Consider the following 18,852-nt stretch of genomic DNA (forward strand, 5'->3'; position numbering starts at 1 on the left):
CCTTACTCTGGATTCCTTGTATAGCCATTAGATTACTCCCATTGGGAAAGATCTTTGATCCTTACATTTCAGCTACCCAGTCAGTACACACATGTATTACTAACAAGCAGAAAGTTTTGAAAAACAGTACTTATCCTTACTTTGTGTGAAGCAACTTCATCAATCACATTTATTTCTATATATTTCTGTTTCAAAGTGCTGATTGCAACCCACGAAATTGATTTTATGTCCTGCTAATGGGTCAGGACACGACTACTATAGGCTACAGCAATAATACATCTTCACTGGGTCCTCTCTTTTTTGCTAAAGAATGCTGGTTGTGTTGAACTAATCCAGTAATCTTAATTCCGCTTAACCACCTTGGGATCTTTCACAACTGAAACTGTGTCCTTGATTGATGGATCAAACTAGTCATTTAACTCTGACAAAGGCTCAGCTCAGGCAGACAGGGTTCTATATATAGGTGCTACTGCTAAGTGTAAGGTAGCCACTTTAGTACTTGTTTACCTGTCATTCTGTCCCTTGTTTACCTGGTGTCTGTGTGAGTGACAGAAGGGGGAATTGATACAGAAAGTTCAAGTGTAAAGTAGGAAACTCTTAAAAATAAACATCCCTTTATTTAGTATTTATGCCAAATATTGTACCAGATGTGGAAGACAAACAAAAGCCGTTTTATGTTGTAGGGTGGAATGTGTGGGAAATCGAAGGCCTTTAACTATGGGATCTGCTTGAGAAACGAGTTTGCCTGTATACCTCATGCAAACTGACTTCCTCGAGAAACTCATTAGTGTTTGTTTATCCAGCTACACTTAATTAAATGAAAAGCAAATCCTATTAGGATTGCTCATGACCACTGAATAGTTGTATTTTAAATTGAAAGAGAGGTTAAGAACTGACCATATAAACAGTTTCTCCTCCCTACTTCCCGGTTATCTTGTGTTCTAGAGAGGTCAAGGACTGACCATATAAACAGTTTCCCCTCCCTACTTCCTGGTTTTCTAGTGTTCTATGTCATTTCTATTGGGACTTCCGAGGATTCTCAGTTTCCAACCCTAGAATGACTTAGTCTTACGGAGGCTTAAGTAATCTGTTTTATTTATTACATCTTGTGTTCCCACGTAAGTTTCATTTGGAAGAAGCTTCTGATTGTCATCTGAACAAATAAGTTTAGTTTCAATGTATATCAATATTGTAGTATTCAAATTTTCTTCATGACTGATTCCCTTGCTTTGTTCGCTTGCATGTTTCCAGCTAATGTCTCAAGAAAATTTAGCTTTCAGAGGCATTTGATGTGGGCATATCCACTCAATGTATTTAGGCATTTAAGGAAACAAAGTACATCTGTAGGCTCTTATGACCCTCACTTATCTTTTGGATCATCCTCTGCTGCTTGTCACGTGATTGTGATGACTACAAATAGAAGAAGTGCCTTGGAAGGTTTCTGAAGAGAAAACTTAGTATGTCTCATTTGCCTTTGTAACTAGTTATTAACTAACCAACCCTTTTCCTTTTCCTTTTTCAGATGAGTTTGATGCCTATATCATTGTGTCTTTCGTGAATGCCACTCTTGTGTTGTCTATCGGAGAGACTGTGGAAGAAGTGACTGACTCTGGGTTCCTGGGCACCACTCCAACCTTGTCCTGCTCCTTGTTAGGAGATGATGCCTTGGTGCAGGTAAAGATTCTCAGGAGAGCTGCTTACCTACCCAACTTACTTGGTTCTTTCTTTGCCCTCATAATGTAGGCTTCTGTGTTCACCTTAATGAGCTTTGAACTTCTTTGAAGTAGACGTTGCAAGATATGAACCTCTTTAAAGTTGACCTTGCCTGGGGCCTAGTAACTCTTTTGTCATTGACCCAACTGGTGCTTCAGATGCAATGGCTCCAGATCTGACAGTGACTGACAGATCTGATAGATGTGAGGGTCAAATGCTGAGCAATGTGTCAGGTTGCTAAAGGCAGGTTTCCTTGTATTCTCCCAGGTGTATCCTGATGGCATTAGGCACATACGAGCAGACAAGAGAGTCAATGAATGGAAGACCCCTGGAAAGAAAACAATTGTGAAATGTGCAGTGAACCAGCGACAAGTAGTGATTGCCCTGACAGGAGGAGAGCTGGTCTATTTTGAAATGGATCCCGTATGTTACTCTCTCATTTACCGTGGGGCTCGTGTCGGGTGCAGAGGTAAAGATGGGAGCCGTAGTCCAGCTATTGAGGTTATAGTCACAAGAAAGAGAATTGAGGGAAAGTATGCACAAGCCATTTTGACCCTTTACTGGGGGGAGTAAGAAGGTGGGTAAGTTCATGTCTTAATTCTAATGGGAATTAATGAAATCCCATTTTATCAATGAAACACTTGTTTCTCCTGCTCTCCACACTCTACTTTTCCACCAAATAGTTGCCTTAGGATTAATTTCTGAAATCTGAATCTATTTTAGAAATGTTCTTAATACCTTTTTAAACAGAAGGATGTTGGGTATACTTAATTATCATGCTCTCAGGAAGTTTGTGGATGTGGCCAATTCAGAGTCTTAACTGTACCTGTGATTCAGAATTCTTGTTTTTAACTTCCATATTTAAATTCTCTTCCACCCAAAGTATTCTCATGAACAGATAAACAGTTTTATATATTTTTATTTCCTGAGAGCTAGTTTGGCTTAGAAATTTTGTGGTGCATTGTCTTGTCAAAGTTCTTGATTCTCTTGTCAATGATTTTACTTCCCGTTAGCCTGTAGAGAATCTCAAGTAGAGAAATTCTTAGTCATTGATTATAGTAAGAGGGGTGAGAGGAAGCAAAAAGGAACTTAAAAGTACCCCTTCTTTCCCTGGGCCTGCGGTTTGGGTGTGAGTTGGAATGGTTTGTGACCTCTCTTGTCATCACTCCTGTAGTCAGGACAGCTGAACGAGTACACAGAGCGGAAGGAGATGTCAGCAGATGTGGTGTGTATGAGTCTGGCCAACGTGCCTCCTGGAGAGCAGCGGTCTCGCTTCCTGGCTGTGGGACTGGTAGACAACACTGTCAGAATCATCTCCCTGGACCCCTCAGTGAGTGTTACCCTCCACTTAAAGATCTTTCTGTTGGAACCTGAGTACCTGGCCCACTTTTGATGTCTGTCTCTGAGATCAGCTGGGCTGGACCCTGAAATCTGTACCTGTTGCTTCTGGATATAGTAGCAGCACATTTTTGGAGTCTTGTGCCGTGCTTTAAAGATGCTGGTCTTAGACTGCTAAACATTTCTTTGGCTTAAGCCTTGCTCTCCCTAATACTTAAAAAAAAAATCCCAAGACTGTCTTTGTAGGAAAGGACTTGGACTGACTCCAGGGCCTTAGATGACTTTTAGGGAGGAGGTGACTTTTGCTTATGTACTTTATCCCATTATCTGTCCACTTTGACAAAAAGAGGAAAGCATGATTCTCTGCTGAGCTTATTTTTAGGTTAAGTTTAGCTAATAACCCACGACTCATTTGGAACTCACTCCTTGGGGTTTCCCTGTACACAACAGAGTTGTTCTCTACCTCTAGAATTAGATTTCTCTGGGTAGGTTCCCCCCCACCCACCCAAATTAGGTATTTCTTAGGCTTTATTCCTTTCTTTTTCTCCCTTAGGACTGTTTGCAGCCTCTGAGCATGCAGGCTCTCCCAGCCCAGCCTGAATCCTTGTGTATCGTGGAAATGGGTGGGACTGAGAAGCAGGATGAGTTGGGTGAGAGGGGCTCTATTGGCTTCCTATACCTGAATATTGGGCTACAGGTAAGAAATCCAGAGAGGCACATTATTGGTGTCAGGTCTTTAAGTTTCATGTTGGTCTGTGTTCCACATTTTTCAGCTCTAATTAGAACAAGTAAGGATTAGAAAAAAGTATTTTCACAGAGTCTTTGATAAAAATACATTGCCCTGACTACTCTGGGTCAGGACTAGGTGGGGTCCTGATGAGATACCTATAGTTCTCAAAATATGCGGTTTTTGAAACTAATACCTCACGGTTCTTAATGGGCTCCATTAACAATAAAGGACCTCTAAGTGTTCTCTGTTATCTAAGCTGCTGAGCTCTTTGTGGCATGAAAAGTAGGAACCTTAAGGATCAGATAGTGTCAGGGTTTCTGACCATATACATTTTGTTTTCTCAAACTCATAATCTAGCCCAGGTACTTTTTGGTTTTTAACTTCACTTCCTAATTTAGAAATTGTCAAACATGGCACAGAGTTAGAGAGACGTAATTAACCTCTATGTACCCATCACCAGTTTTAGCAGTTATCAACTTTGACTCTTGTTTTATCTATTCCCCCACTTTTCTCCTGGAGTATTTAAAGCAGATCCAGCAGTAATTCATGAGTACCATCTATTGCCTTGTCCGTGTTCCAGTTTTTCTTTTTTTCTCCAAAATGCCTTTACATTTGATTGTGCTCAGAACTTACATAAAGATGTGTACAGTTTGCATCTGCTTGATGTATATATTTGTCTCTTTTAATAACTACTCCATCCTCATTTTTATTTTTTTAAGAAACCCAGTCATTTGTCATAAAGAAATTCCCACTTTTTGGATATGGTAGTCATTTCTTATGTGTGTCTAATATTTCTCTACCCTCTATTTCCTGCAAACTAGTAGGTAGTCCATTAAAAATAATTGTATAAGCCCCATGTGTAATTTAAACTTTTCAATAACTGTAAAGAAGTAACAGATGAAGTTTAATGTTTTATTTAATCGAATGTATCTAAAATAATTTCCATTTGTTATCAATATAAAAATAAGATTTCCTGTTCTTTTTTTACGTTGGGCCAAGTCTTTTAAGTCTGGTATTTTGTACGTAAATAGCACATCTCAAATCTGGCTAGCCTAAGGTGGCTTGCTGACTATAGCATTGGATAGCACAAACCTAGAGATTGATTAGATTTGGATTTGATTGGGGAGGTGACGGTAAGAATATTTTATAGGTAGTGCTGTTTACTCCTATTATATCACATTGGGGGTATATAACGTCTGAGTGTCCCACTTTAAATGATGTTAGAATGTGTGTATCTATGTTAAATTATTTATTTAGAAGCTCCCCATCAATAGCCATTGATACACATTGCCTAGATTCATTATTTAAAGTCATGATTTTCTGTTTCATACTGTATTTAATTAGCTGGAACTTTTCTGTAAAGACAAACTGCTTCATATTTTTGTTCACTCCGAAAAACAGTTCCCATAGGGAAAGGATAAATACTTTATATTTTTCCCTTTGCTCACACATTTTCAGAGTAAGGAGTTAGTGCCATAACAATATTCAGTGAGGACCAGTGAAGTGGGTTTTTAATAAGAAACATGAACTTGAAAATTTTTATGTTTGTGATTCAAACTACTGCAGTCTTTTTTTCCCCCTTTCTTGGATGCTTAATAATCTCATTTAGGATGAGTGGGAGTTTCCATTTGATGTTGGCTCTTTTGTCCTTTTGACATGATCCCACTGTCTTTAGGAGCTTTCTTCCCTTGTGTCACAACAAAGTACCCTACACACATCTGGAATATTCTTGCCCCGGACCTGAATTACCTATTTCCTTAGGAGTCTTATTATATTTAGGGGAAATATTATTAGAGACCACTTTTTAAAAAAGATTTTATTTATTTATTTTTAGAGAGAGAAACATTGATGTATGAGAGATACATTGGTCGGTCGCCTCTAGCACACCCCCAACTGGGGACCTGGCCCATATCCCAGACATGTGCCCTGACTGGGAATTGACCCGGTGACCTTTCAGTTCACATTCTGGCACTCAGTCCACTGAGCCACAGCAGCCAGGGCTAGAGACCACTTTTAACTGTGCATATATTTTATTATTTATTTTAAAATGGTTTTTTAAATTTTTTTAGAGGGAGGGAAAGTAGGGAGAAAGGGAGAGGAACATCAGTCAATTGCCTCATAAGTGCCCCAACTAGGGACCGAACCCACAACCCAGGCATGTGCCCTAACCAGGAATTGAACAGGCGGCCTTTTGCTTTATGGGACAATGCTCCAACCAACTGAGCCATACTAGTTAGGGCAGAATTTACCATACATTTAAAAAAAAAAAACAAAACCCAAAAACTTTTCAAAGGATATACAGTGAGAAATATGTATGCTTTTCATGTAGTGTATGTTCAGTAACTATTTGAGTGATTTAGTGAGAGAATGAATGAATGGCTGGCTGCTTATTAGGATGTTCTTTAAACTAAGTTATTTTCTTCTATCTGTTCTGTATTTATTATATAAAGTAGCCATCATGCAACAGGACTTGCATTATGGATAGGCTTAACCCATGCCTCTTCCTTTTTGATAGAATGGTGTGCTACTGAGAACTGTCCTGGACCCTGTCACAGGAGATCTATCTGACACCCGCACTAGGTACCTAGGGTCCCGTCCTGTGAAACTCTTTCGTGTTCGGATGCAAGGCCAGGAGGCAGTAAGTAATGAAAGGGGACAGGCAGCATGTTTGGATGTTAGTGGTATCAGATAAGGTAAATCCCCTTGGTATAAGCTTTACTTTTATATCACCACTATATACTTAAGTTTGACATTAGCTCTACCTTGGTTATTTTATTTTATTCATGTTAGAAGTCTTGGGTCCCTTAATTCAGAATTTCTTAACTGGGGTTCCATAGCACTCTTATGATTTGGTTATAGGTAAGTTGGGATATTGATCCCTTCAGTCCTCAGGCTGGACAAATGGAGCAGCCTGAGAGTTGGCTGGATGAATACCTCCCATATAGGGCACTCTTGTATCAGTGTCATAGTTTAATATGTAACATGAAAGAGGTCCTTTATAGCTGAGAATATTGGTGTTTCTGGTTACTACTATGCTAGTTCTTTGCTTGTTCCTGCATTTAATCCATGCAGCTCTCCAGCCTTGTGACAGTATTCCCATTTTGCACATATGGAAACAGGCTCAGAGAAATTGAATGATTACACACTTTGAGCAAATAGTAAGCCATACTGCCTCTTCTCTAGGCCTATTTTTCTTCAGGTAACCTTTTAGGTTTCCAGAATCATCAGGATATTCTGCAGTCTGAAATTTAGGGGTAGGGTGTTTGCTCAGCATACTGCACTTGAGTTTTTCCCAAGCTTATTGGAGGTATTTTTTTCTTTCCTCAGGTGTTGGCCATGTCAAGCCGCTCATGGTTGAGTTATTCTTACCAATCTCGTTTCCATCTCACCCCACTGTCTTATGAGACCCTGGAATTTGCATCTGGCTTCGCCTCTGAACAGTGCCCTGAGGGCATTGTGGCCATCTCTACCAACACTCTGAGGTGAGAATCCCACAGGTGAAGTCTTCTGCCAAGGGCTTGGACTTTGCCAGAGTTTTGGAAGAAGTTGTGAAGAGATGGCAAAGAGCTGACTAGGGTGTTGCAGTTGAAACATTTATTTGGCTCAGGGTTTAAGTACCTGGTAGCCAAGTTTCAGTGCTTGGCATTTTAGCTTCTGATTAGACATTTAGGGCCAAGTTTTAAAAGTTAACAGTACAGGTCAGTCCTCCTGAGATTTAAGGGTCCTTTATTTTAAAATTTTTTAAAAGATTTTATTTATTTACTTTTGCAGAGAGATAAAGAGCGGGAGAGAAACATCAGTGTGCAAGAAATACTACAGTCATTTGCCGCTCACATGCCCCCAACTGGGGACCTGGCCTACAACCCAGGCATGTGACCTGACTGGAATCAGGCTGGCAGCCTTTCAGCTTGCAGGCCGCTGCTCAGTCCACTGAGCCACACCAGCCAGGGCGTCATTTAAGGTTCTTGTTTTCCAGTGCAATGCCATTGGATTAGCTTTAGAGCAGAATCACTCATAATCTTCTCTCATTCTCTCTTGTCATTTGTAGTGTTAACATTTTAAATTTCAACCGCAATATAAATTTAGGACTTTTGGAAGTTGACAGATTGTAGTTTATACTGATAATGTTCGAGTGAGTGCTGCTGTTTTTGTTTTTGGTTTTTTTTGCAAGCTGGAAAATAACCTCTTCAGTTTGACTTTCTCAAGTTTGGGGGCGGGTGTTATTTGTTTTCTTTCTTATTTAACCTTTTAATGCCACCCATATTGTTGATGCCCTGGTTATAACTATTGGCTGTTCACAGTGGATTCATGGATTTAGTAAAGCTTAGGTGATTTTTGTTCAGGAGGCCATTTACTTTATTTTATGAGACACCGTCAGCACAAATACCACATATCTTTAGGTAATTGCAGTGCTTCACAACAATTTTGGAATTAGTGCTCTTTATTTCAGGGTTTGTCAGTAATAGAGAAGAAATTTTAACTTTTCACTATCACATTATCACTGGAGTGATTAAAAAATCCCTTTGAGGGTTTTAATGTGGGTTTCACTGATGAAAACTAGAATCATCATGAAACACAGTAGTGTGCTATTGCCAAAGTGGGGAGCCCTTCCCTATTTTGTCTCCTGTGTAGAATCTTCTAGATTAGAAGTATGTTATTTCATGTTGCCTAATGCCAACATTAGAGCTTCAGGGATTATTGTGTTTGCTGTTGTGACTCACGTACCACTTCAACACCAATTTCTACGTTCTGAGTGACCTATTAACTCCCTTTCTTTTTGACATAGGATTTTGGCGTTGGAGAAGCTAGGTGCAGTCTTTAATCAAGTAGCCTTTCCACTGCAGTACACACCCAGGAAATTTGTCATTCACCCTGAGAGTAATAATCTTATCATCATTGAAACTGACCACAATGCCTACACTGAGGCTACAAAAGCTCAGAGGAAGCAGCAGATGGCAGAGGTAATGAGACTGACCTTCAGGGTTTGATTAAAAGGTGTTAGTGTGAAATTGTGTTGAAAGTTTAAACCCCTGTAATTATTGATTATCATTTGTAAAGATCTAGCCTTTTGAGGGGTCCTTCGGGCAGAGCCCTTTGCCAAAGTCCTTGGTTTTAGAGGCTTTCTTATAACACAGGGCTAATGCACTGACATAGGTTTATTCAATATTTAGTCCCCTCTCTGGAACAGAGTTCTTCAGTCCTTGAGCTTCTCAAAGAGTCTGTTATATGAGTTCTGGATTTGGGCTCAAAGGAGATAGCTTTCATATTCCCAACAACACTGACTCCTTCCAGAAATCTTTCCTAGCAAAAGAAAAGTATCCCCAACTGTGTAAAACTGTATCTGGTCTAGAAGAGAGGAGGCAAGTAGACTTAGCAAGGGAAATCAGATGGATTAGTTAGAAAAATGGTGTTTTCATTTTTATGTTTCTCAGACCACTATTCAACTATTCGTCACAGCTGATGTGAGGTTGTTTGGGGTTTCTTTGGCATTAAAAAAAAGTACTGGTTTCCCCTTTAGTGATCTTCCCTCTTGCTGGCGTACCTCTCCCTTTAGTATTTTCATCTTGGGACATTCTGATTTGGTTGACAGACTTTGCTACTTTATAAAGTATGGTCTGCCCCTGGAGGTGTTCTTGCTACTTAATCTACTTTCACCCAGCACCCACTTCTGAACATACCAACTCTTCCTTGTTTTGTTTGTGGTTTCTTTTTTTTTTTGTTTTGTTTTGTTTTTGTTTTTGGCTTGATTTTTTGGATTTAGGAAATGGTAGAAGCAGCAGGAGAAGATGAGCGAGAGCTAGCGGCGGAGATGGCAGCAGCTTTTCTCAATGAAAACCTTCCTGAGTCCATTTTTGGAGCTCCCAAGGCTGGCAATGGGCAGTGGGCCTCTGTGATCCGAGTGATGAATCCTATTCAGGGTAACACACTGGACCTTGTCCAGCTGGAACAGAACGAGGCTGCTTTTAGGTAAGGAGTCCAGAACATCCAGGGTTTTGGAGGCTGGAACAGAAATTCTCTGGGCTGTGACTAATGTGTAACTCCTGCTTCTTTGTGCAGTGTGGCCGTGTGCAGGTTCTCCAATACTGGTGATGACTGGTATGTGCTGGTGGGCGTGGCCAAAGACCTGATACTGAACCCTCGATCTGTAGCAGGGGGCTTTGTCTATACCTACAAGCTTGTGAACAATGGGGAAAAACTGGAGTTTTTGCACAAGGTAGGAACCAGCCAGTGGTTCTACTGGATATTAGGTCCTACTAGACTCCCACTTTTGCTTAAGTTGTGGGTCAGGTCTTTTGGTGACCATTTTGGGGGCCAACTCGCTGATTCTGATCCATCTCTTAGTAGCACATGGAGAATGTTGCTAGGGCTTTCATGCTCCAGTGAAGCTTTGCTTCCTGTGAGTCCCACAGTAAGCCTGTGCGCCAACTATCCACAATGGGGAAATAAATGCACAATGAATTGGCTACTTGTTTAATAGTCTTACTAAGCAGGCAGCAATTTGTGATCAAAATTCAGCAGTTTAAAGAGTTACTATTCTTTGGAGAGTTACTGTTTAATGGTTACAGTTTCCCATTGGAAAGGTAAAAAATGTTGGGTTGGATGATGGTGATGGTTGCACAACAATGTCAATTAATGTCACTGCATTGCATACTTAAAAATGGTTAAAATGGTAAATTTTATATATATTTTACCACAGCTTTAAAACTAAAGAATTTCTTTTGTTTCTACACTGACAGTACGTGAATGTGGCTCCTCTAATCCTCCCACAAGGAAGATGCGCTCTATCTATCTATTTATGATGACTTTATTTTTAGAGTGAGGGGAAGAGAGGGAAAAAGAGAGGGAGAGAAACATCAGTTGGCCGCCTCTTGCACACTGCCAACCAGGGACCTGGCCCACAACCCAGGCATGTGCCCTGACCGGGAATCAACTGGCAACAACGTCCAAGCCACTGAGCCACACCAGTCAGGGCAGGAGAAGGTTTTTTAGGAAATAATTGTGTCTCCCTTGCAGTTACGATATCACTAGCTCTCCTGTCCCATTCCTCCACAAACGATAGTTACTTCTCATACTGAGGCTTCACTATTAGTTAAGGGTTCCAGTTGAATTAGCATGGGCTCTGAGTCAGGGAGTCAGAGTTCATGGGGCACCAGTACTTCTTTTAACTTGTGACATTATTGATCCACTTGCTGGGTGAAATGTGGCATGTGGAATCTGTTTAAACAAATATCCTGTTTCATAGAAAGTGGTATATGTGTGGTTTATTTTTCTGATGAGCAAAAGATGATCACTTACTGTCTGTCTTACTGACAGATGCCTGTAGAAGGCATTTTGGGTTGAGGAGCTGGGGCTAACATGTTCTAACAGCTGCATTACCTGCTTTTCGTCTCAGACTCCAGTGGAAGAGGTCCCTGCTGCGATTGCCCCGTTCCAGGGTAGGGTGTTGATTGGTGTGGGGAAGCTTCTGCGGGTCTATGACCTGGGAAAGAAGAAGTTACTCCGAAAATGTGAGAACAAGGTAAGTATGAAAGCCCTGGATATAGTTAGTGAAGAAGGGGGAGGCAATGGCAAGTTTGTCGGCAGTTACTGTTCAGATCAGGTCTCCATTAGGACCTTGATTTAACCATCCAATTTCATTTCAGACTTAGGCCCTTGAGACATGAGAAAGGCATGAGTACATGGGTTTCTTGACTTCTTCAAACTAAAACCAGATGTATGTCCTGCTTGCTTCTATAAGGAATTTGTGAGAATTAGGCATGTATTTCCTATATAGGCACATACCTTGTTTTATTCCTCTTTGCATGTATGCGTGTTTTACAAATTGAGGGTTTATAGCAACCCTGTGTTGAGCAAGTCCATCCATGCCATTTGTCCAACAGCATGTACTCATTTTGTGTCTCTGTGTCACATATCAGTAATCTTTGCAATATTTCTGATTTCTTCATTATTGTTATGTTAGTTATGGTAATCTGTAATAAGTGATCTTGGATGTCACTATTGTAATTGTTTAGGGGCCCCATGAACCACCCACATATAAGACAGCTAACTTAATTGATATATGTTGTGTGTTCTGACTGCTCCCCTGACTGGCTCTTCCCCTGTATCTCTCTCCTTACTGGGCTTTCCTATTCCCTGAGACAACAGTATTGAAATTAGGCCAGCTGGTAACCCTACAATATCCACTTAAATGTTCAAATGAAGAGTCACATGTCTCACTTTAAATCAAAAGCTAGAAATGATTAAGCTTAATAAGGAAGGCCTGTTGAAAACCAAGATGGATTGAAAGCTAGGCCCCTTGTGCCAGACAGCTAGGTTGTAAATACAAAGGAAAAGTTCTTGAAGGAAATTAAAAGTGCTGCTCCAGTGAACAAATGATAAAAAAGCAAAACAGCTTTATTGCTGATAGGGAGAAAGTTTTAGTGGTCTGGCTAGAAGATCAAACCAGCCATAATCTTTCCTTAAACCAAATCCTGATTTAGAGCATGGCTCTAACTCTTCAATTCTGTGATGGCTGAGAGAGGTAAGGAAGCTGCAAAAGAAATGTTTGAAGCTAGCAGAGGTTGGTTCATGAAGTTTAAGGGGAAAAGCCATCTCCATAATAAAAACTGATGGAGAAACTTACAACAAGTTATCAAGAAGACCTCGCTATGGTAATTATTGAAGGTGGCTAAACAGTAGGTTTTCAGTGTAGACAGAACAGCCTTATCCTGAAGAAGATGCCAGCTAGGACTTTCATAGCTAGATAGAAGTCAGTGCTTAGCTTCAAAGCTTCAAAGGTCAGGCAGCTGGCTTTCTTGCTCTAGGGGCTAATGTGGCTGGTAACTAAATTCAAGCCAGTGCTCAATTTTAGGGCCTTTAAGAATTATTCTGAATCTGCTCTGCCTCTTTGTAAATGGAACAAAAAAAGCCTGGATGACAGCGTATCTGTTTATAACATGGTTTACTGAATATTTTAAGCCCATCTTGAGACCTACTGCTCAGAAAACAGATTTCTTTAAAAATATTAACTGGTCATTGACCCAAGAACCCTGATGAGAGATGTATGAGATTAATGTTGTTTTCATGCCTGCTAACACAGTGTCCATCCTGCAGCCCTTGGTTCAAGGAGTAATTTCAACTTTCAAGTCTTTAAAAAAAATGCTTTTTAATTTCAAATGGTATCATTAAGAGATAAATTTTGTAAGGCTGTAATTGCCATAGAAAGTGATTTCTCTGGTAGATCTGGGCAAAGTAAATTTAAAACCTCTGAAAAGGATTCACCATTATAGAGACCACTAAGAACATTTGTTATTTATAGGAAGAGGTCAAAATAGTAACATTAACAGGAATTTAGGAGAAACTTATTTCCGCTCTCGTGGATGACTTTTCAGGGGTTTAAGACTTCAGTGGAGGAAGTAACTACAGAAGTAGACATAGCAGAACAATTAGAAGTAGAGCCTGAAGATGTGACTAAATTGCTGCAATCTCATGATAAAACTTTAATAGATGAGGAGTTGCTTCTTTATGACTGAGCAAAGAAAGTGGTTTTTTCAGATGGAATCTAGCCCTAGTGAACACATTGTGAAGATTGTTGAAATAACAAGGGATTTAGAATATTGCATAAACTTAGTTGTTAAAGCAGTATCAGTGTTTGATAGGATTGATTCCAATTTCAAAAGTATTTCTGTGGGCAAAATGCTGTCTAAACAGCATTGCATGCTACAGAGAAATTATTTTTGAAAAGAAGAATCGGTCAATATGGCAAACTTCCTTGTCTTAATTTAAGAATTGCTACAGCCACCCCAACCTTCAGCAAACACCACCCTAATCAGTCAGCAGCCACCAACATTGAGGTAAGACCCTCTGCCAAGAAAAGGATTATGACTTGCTAAAGGCTCAGATGGTTAGCAGTTTTCAGTAATAAAGTATTTTTAAATTAAGGTATATACATTGTGTGTTTTTTAGACATGATGCTATTGCACACTTAATAGACTATAATGTGTAGTGTAAATAACTTCTCCTGGGAAAATTTCATGTGACTCACTTTGTTGTGATACTGTATTAAAACCATTTAGCTCTTTTCCCCATCTTTGAGGAATTCATTGATGACTATTATTTTTTGCTGTATGCCATTTTACAGACTATGTTGCATTCAGGGAAAGTTGGAGTTTCTCTGGGTTCTGAACCTCAGGGTTACATCCATTGTTGTTCTTGTGTTTTTCTAGCATATCGCCAATTACATCTCTGGGATCCAGACTATTGGGCACAGGGTAATAGTATCTGATGTCCAAGAAAGTTTCATCTGGGTTCGCTACAAGCGTAATGAGAACCAGCTCATCATCTTTGCTGATGATACCTACCCCCGGTGGGTCACTACAGCTAGTCTTCTCGATTATGACACTGTGGCTGGGGCAGACAAGTTTGGCAACATTTGTGTGGTGAGTTTATATTTACTTGTATTGTAGTTTTGTGTATGAAAGCTGGCTCAGTTTATGGTAAAGCCAAGGACCCAGGACTGTGATCTCTAAAATGGAAAGTAAAAATAGGTATAAAATTCAGTCCTACTAAGACTCACTCGAAAAAGAAAACTTTGCGTTCTCTAAGCCTCATCAGGTTTTTATATTTTTCCCTCCTTTTTTTATCTCCCTCCTCCCAATGAGACATGATTTAATAATAATAGGTTTAGCTTGAGCTAACATCTAATATTTTCATATTATGATCTGACGTCTCTTGTTTACATTTTGTGGTTTTTGTTTTTGCTCTTGCTATGTTAGACCCTTGTTCTTGGGTTGATTGTCTTGAGTGTCTCACTCCTCAGACACCAGAACAGGAGCAGTACACCTGGGCTCAGGTCTCTGCCAAAGGTGATGCCTATAGGCTTGTTTGCACCGACCTGGGGCAGGCATGTTGCTTGGTGTGTCAGGTGAGTGGGTGCAGGACCTAGCGCAGTAATTTGTCTCTTTGTAGGTGAGGCTCCCACCTAACACCAATGATGAAGTGGATGAGGATCCCACAGGAAACAAAGCTCTGTGGGACCGAGGCTTGCTCAATGGGGCCTCTCAGAAGGTAAGATTCAGAAAGGGGAAAACATGTTGCAGTGAATTATCCCCATTGCATGTGACTATGCTAAGTGTGCTCTTGTGCATGCCATTATCTCATTTTTATGACTCTGTAGAATAGAAATTTTTCTGAGACAATTTTAGCAGCATGAAACCTCCTTAGAGCATAGTGAACTTGAAAAAGATGGTTGCACAGGTTCATTCTCGATATTAACCAGCTCTTTGATGTGTCCTAGGCTTTACCCTTTTCCTGTAGAGATGTGCTTCTACTGGAGAGCGTCTCTGGACTTCTAAAAAGAGATTACTTTTAGAGAGCAAGCCTAGTGTTTTGTTTTGTTTTTGTTTTTTTTTTTAATTTTTAAAAATCATTTTCTGTGCTTGCTTTTTTAAAAAACTTGCAAACTAGATAATTTAATAAAATTTTCCATTTTAATTATCAGAAATGACCTAATATCAGCATGTTTGTGAGGGCATTAAGCTCTAAATGTGAAGAACATCTTAAAGTAAATTCTAGTAATTGTTGGATTTTGAAAAGTGGTGAAATTTGCCCTTTGGAGGCACTGCTTGCTCTTGGGAATCTAGAACAGGCTCCTGAGAGCCCACACAGTTACTGGTCTGTTTTTGACTTGCAGGCAGAGGTGATCATGAACTATCATGTCGGAGAGACAGTACTGTCATTGCAGAAGACCACGTTGATCCCTGGAGGCTCAGAATCGCTTGTCTATACTACCTTGTCAGGAGGAATTGGCATCCTTGTTCCATTCACATCTCATGAGGTGAACTGTCCCATGCTGCTAGGTTTTTGCCTTCCCAAGGTGGTTTCTTTGTGCTAAATCTGCCTAAGAGGGCAGATCCGTTTGTCCTCTTCTGAAACTAGGAGTGTTCTGGAAATTTTATGATGTGACAAAAGTGCTGGGGAGATAGGAATACTGATTTCCCTCCCCACCACCTTCTCTATCTCAAGCCATTTGTTTTTGTGGCTGATATGGGTATAGGGTTAATCAGAAGCCAGAGCTCCAAAACCAAACACCATAGACTAGGAATGATAGGATGATAAGGACTGGGGCACTTACTGCCTCCTAGAGTCAACTCCTAGAGTCAATTGAGATTGGCTAAATTTGGTTTATGTCATTCTGGCCAAGGAAGCTGGGATCAAAAATCTGATTTTGCAAACCACTCCTTACTTACGGTGTTCTCGTGTGTTCTGCAAGTACAAGAAGGATTTCTTTCAGGTTTTTGCTGTTTTGTCGTAGTAGGAAAATCTGTGGTCATCAGAGGAGTGGTTTAGATATTTAACATCTGTTTACATGGTAAAAATCAATGGCTTCTCTGTTCACTGTACTTCAGGAAACCATAGATTAGTAGTTGAAATCACTTTTTTCTTTTAGTGACAGATTCTTTGTTTTTTATGCCAGGATCATGACTTCTTCCAGCATGTAGAAATGCACCTACGGTCTGAGCATCCCCCTCTTTGTGGAAGAGATCACCTCAGCTTTCGTTCTTATTATTTCCCTGTTAAGGTAGGTCTTCGTTGGAAATACGGATTGAAAAGGGGAGTCCTCAGCCCATTTAACCAGTCTTTGGTCATTTCACTCCCTTAAAAAAATCAAAATAGTCCCCTTCTCGCCTGCATGGCCCCCACTGGCTGCCAGCTACTTACCCAGCCCACTCCTTGGCCTGGCCCTGGTAGGTGATGGATTGTTGGTGGTGGACTATTGTTCAGGGGCAGAGTATAACCCAGACAGTTGCAGAAGAATAAGGCTGGATTTTTGATCAATTGATGGTTTCAGAACAAAAGATGACTAAGCTTTGGGTTCCAAATAAATTTCTTAGGAAACATTGGTCAAAATCAGGCTATTAAAATGATGGTTTGATGGCTATTTGGAATGAAGAGTAATCACAGTAATTTAGGAACTTCTCCGTTAAAATTGTTGCAACAATATTGCATAGTGATGGAGATTTGCCAGAACTGGAAAAAATTAGCCAAAGCAATCTAGAGAAAAAAACAAAGCTGGAAGTATCACACGCTCTTCATATTATACTACAAAGCAACAGTAATCAAAACAGCATGACAGAAAAACAAACATACAGCCCAATGGAACAGAATTGAGAGCCCAGAAATAAACCCACGTGTATATGGGCAAATAATTTTTAACAAAGGAGTCAAAAACTTACAATGGAAAAAGAAAAAAAAAGCCTCCACTGTTTCTTTTTTTAAAAAAAGAAATAATATTGTTTTTTAGTTATGCATAAATTTTATTGTAAGCCCTGGCTGGTGTGGCTCAGTGGATTGAGCACCAGCCTGCAAACCAAACGGTTGCCAGTTTGATTCTTGGTCAGGGCACATGCCTGGGTTACTGGCCATGTCCCCAGTTGGGGGTATGTGAGAGGCAACTAATGTTTCTCTGGCTCTTTCTCCTTCCTTTACCCTCTCTCTAAAATTAAATAAATAAAATATTTAAAAAATTTATTGTAGTATGCTTTTGTACAGTGATTATTTAAGAATAAAAGTCACATGTTTAGTGCAAAACAAAGAATCAGAACAGTCCTAATTGAGGAGCCTCATGGGAGTATGTGATAGAGATAGTAATGGGAGAGAGGGTCCTCTCCAGGCAAATGACAGCCAGAGAAAAGGTTTCATTCATTTTTGTTAATCTGAATTCTGGCTCCTAAGGATCAACTTAATGTTCCTGGCTCTATAAATGGGGTTTAGATATTTGTAGGAGAATGAAAAGCTTTCCTTGCAGCTGCTACTTTAGCGTATGTCATTTTCTTTGGACATCTGACCTTTTTCTTTTGCTCATTTTTCCATGCCCTAGAATGTGATTGATGGAGACCTCTGTGAGCAGTTCAACTCCATGGAGCCCAACAAACAAAAGAATGTCTCTGAAGAACTAGACCGAACTCCACCTGAGGTGTCCAAGAAGCTTGAGGACATCCGGACCCGCTATGCCTTCTGAGCCATTCTTCTTAATGTGGGGCTTGTCAAAGACTGTGTTTTGTTTTTTCCACTACCTGGCTTTGAACCCATATGGCAGAAGAAGGGTGGCTGGATAATTAAGACTTCCCCTAGAGTGACTGGTTTCCCCTAAAATTGGCACTGAAATTCAACTATACTTCTCCCTGCCTGGTACATAATACGTTGCCCCAGGTCCAGTGTGGAATACAATGCCCCTTAGTTCCCAAAATTCTCCCTGCATTGATATTTCTGGCTCCCATGTCTACTTTTGTACACACCTTTAATTTTTAGCTGGTTTTCCTGTAAATAAAGTTTTGTACAATGTTATCTTTGTGGGAGGGAGGGTGGCAAGCTGAGGTGGGGACCAGGTTGGATATAGTATAACTCCTGATTTCTGCCACTCTGGGACCTAACAAGAAATACAAACCTGGTTTTTAAGGCAGCTGGTGTCTGTCTTTTCTAGGGATGAGAATTTCGGTGGGAGAATTGAGTATCCTCCTCCCAGCTTCCTAGAGGGACTTCTGGCACTCCATGGCCTCCCACTCCCATTATGGTGTTTTTGGCTTCCTCTAGTCCTTTCTGCTCTGCAGATGAACTTGGGTTCAATAATAACTGTGGACATCCACACCTCTTCCCAGTGGATGTTTAAGGAAGCATGGCTGATTCCCCCCCCCCCCCGCCCCTGTTCTAGCTTCCTTCTATGTTGATGCCTTTTTTTAAAAGATTTTATTTTTGTAGAGGGGAAGGGAAGCAGAAAGGGAGTATGGTTTTCTCTCATGTGCCTCCCACTGGGGACCTGGGCTGCAACCCAGTCATATGCCTTGCCTGGGAATTGAACCCACAACCCCTTGGTTTGCAGGCCACACGCAATCTACTTGAGTCACAGCAGCCAGGGCTTGCTTTGAGCTCTTAAGAGTAGATGATTTGACATGAATTCCAGCTGGTTAGTCTCTTAGCAGATACTTCCTTTACCTCCACAGCCCCTGCAATTTTTTTTTTATGTATTTATTTATTTTTGGCCATATGACTACTGGGAAGGATCAGTTAAGTATAGAAGTAGCCCAGAATACTAA

At 40.4% G+C, this 18,852-nt stretch overlaps 1 protein-coding gene across 2 annotated transcripts in view; it reads left to right on the forward strand.

Annotated features, from left to right (window-relative positions):
* Nucleotides 1–18,318, forward strand: part of SF3B3 (splicing factor 3b subunit 3) — a 44,111-nt gene extending 25,793 nt beyond the window's left edge. For both annotated transcript variants that reach the window (XM_054579205.1, XM_054579206.1), the window contains exons 12-26: nucleotides 1,523–1,674; nucleotides 1,981–2,136; nucleotides 2,888–3,043; nucleotides 3,605–3,748; nucleotides 6,297–6,419; nucleotides 7,109–7,263; nucleotides 8,568–8,742; nucleotides 9,543–9,748; nucleotides 9,839–9,995; nucleotides 11,175–11,300; nucleotides 13,987–14,199; nucleotides 14,729–14,827; nucleotides 15,453–15,596; nucleotides 16,236–16,340; nucleotides 17,640–18,318. In XM_054579205.1, the coding sequence (XP_054435180.1) occupies nucleotides 1,523–1,674; nucleotides 1,981–2,136; nucleotides 2,888–3,043; nucleotides 3,605–3,748; nucleotides 6,297–6,419; nucleotides 7,109–7,263; nucleotides 8,568–8,742; nucleotides 9,543–9,748; nucleotides 9,839–9,995; nucleotides 11,175–11,300; nucleotides 13,987–14,199; nucleotides 14,729–14,827; nucleotides 15,453–15,596; nucleotides 16,236–16,340; nucleotides 17,640–17,780 (2,252 nt within the window). In that variant the 3' untranslated portion in view covers nucleotides 17,781–18,318. The remainder of the gene's footprint in view (nucleotides 1–1,522; nucleotides 1,675–1,980; nucleotides 2,137–2,887; nucleotides 3,044–3,604; nucleotides 3,749–6,296; nucleotides 6,420–7,108; nucleotides 7,264–8,567; nucleotides 8,743–9,542; nucleotides 9,749–9,838; nucleotides 9,996–11,174; nucleotides 11,301–13,986; nucleotides 14,200–14,728; nucleotides 14,828–15,452; nucleotides 15,597–16,235; nucleotides 16,341–17,639) is intronic.
* Nucleotides 18,319–18,852: the final 534 nt, after the last annotated feature.

The sequence above is a fragment of the Pteronotus mesoamericanus genome, unplaced genomic scaffold (assembly GCF_021234165.1).
Source record: "Pteronotus mesoamericanus isolate MK-2021 breed Mesoamerican mustached bat unplaced genomic scaffold, CSHL_Meso_final contig_52, whole genome shotgun sequence".
Lineage (NCBI taxonomy): Eukaryota > Metazoa > Chordata > Mammalia > Chiroptera > Mormoopidae > Pteronotus > Pteronotus mesoamericanus.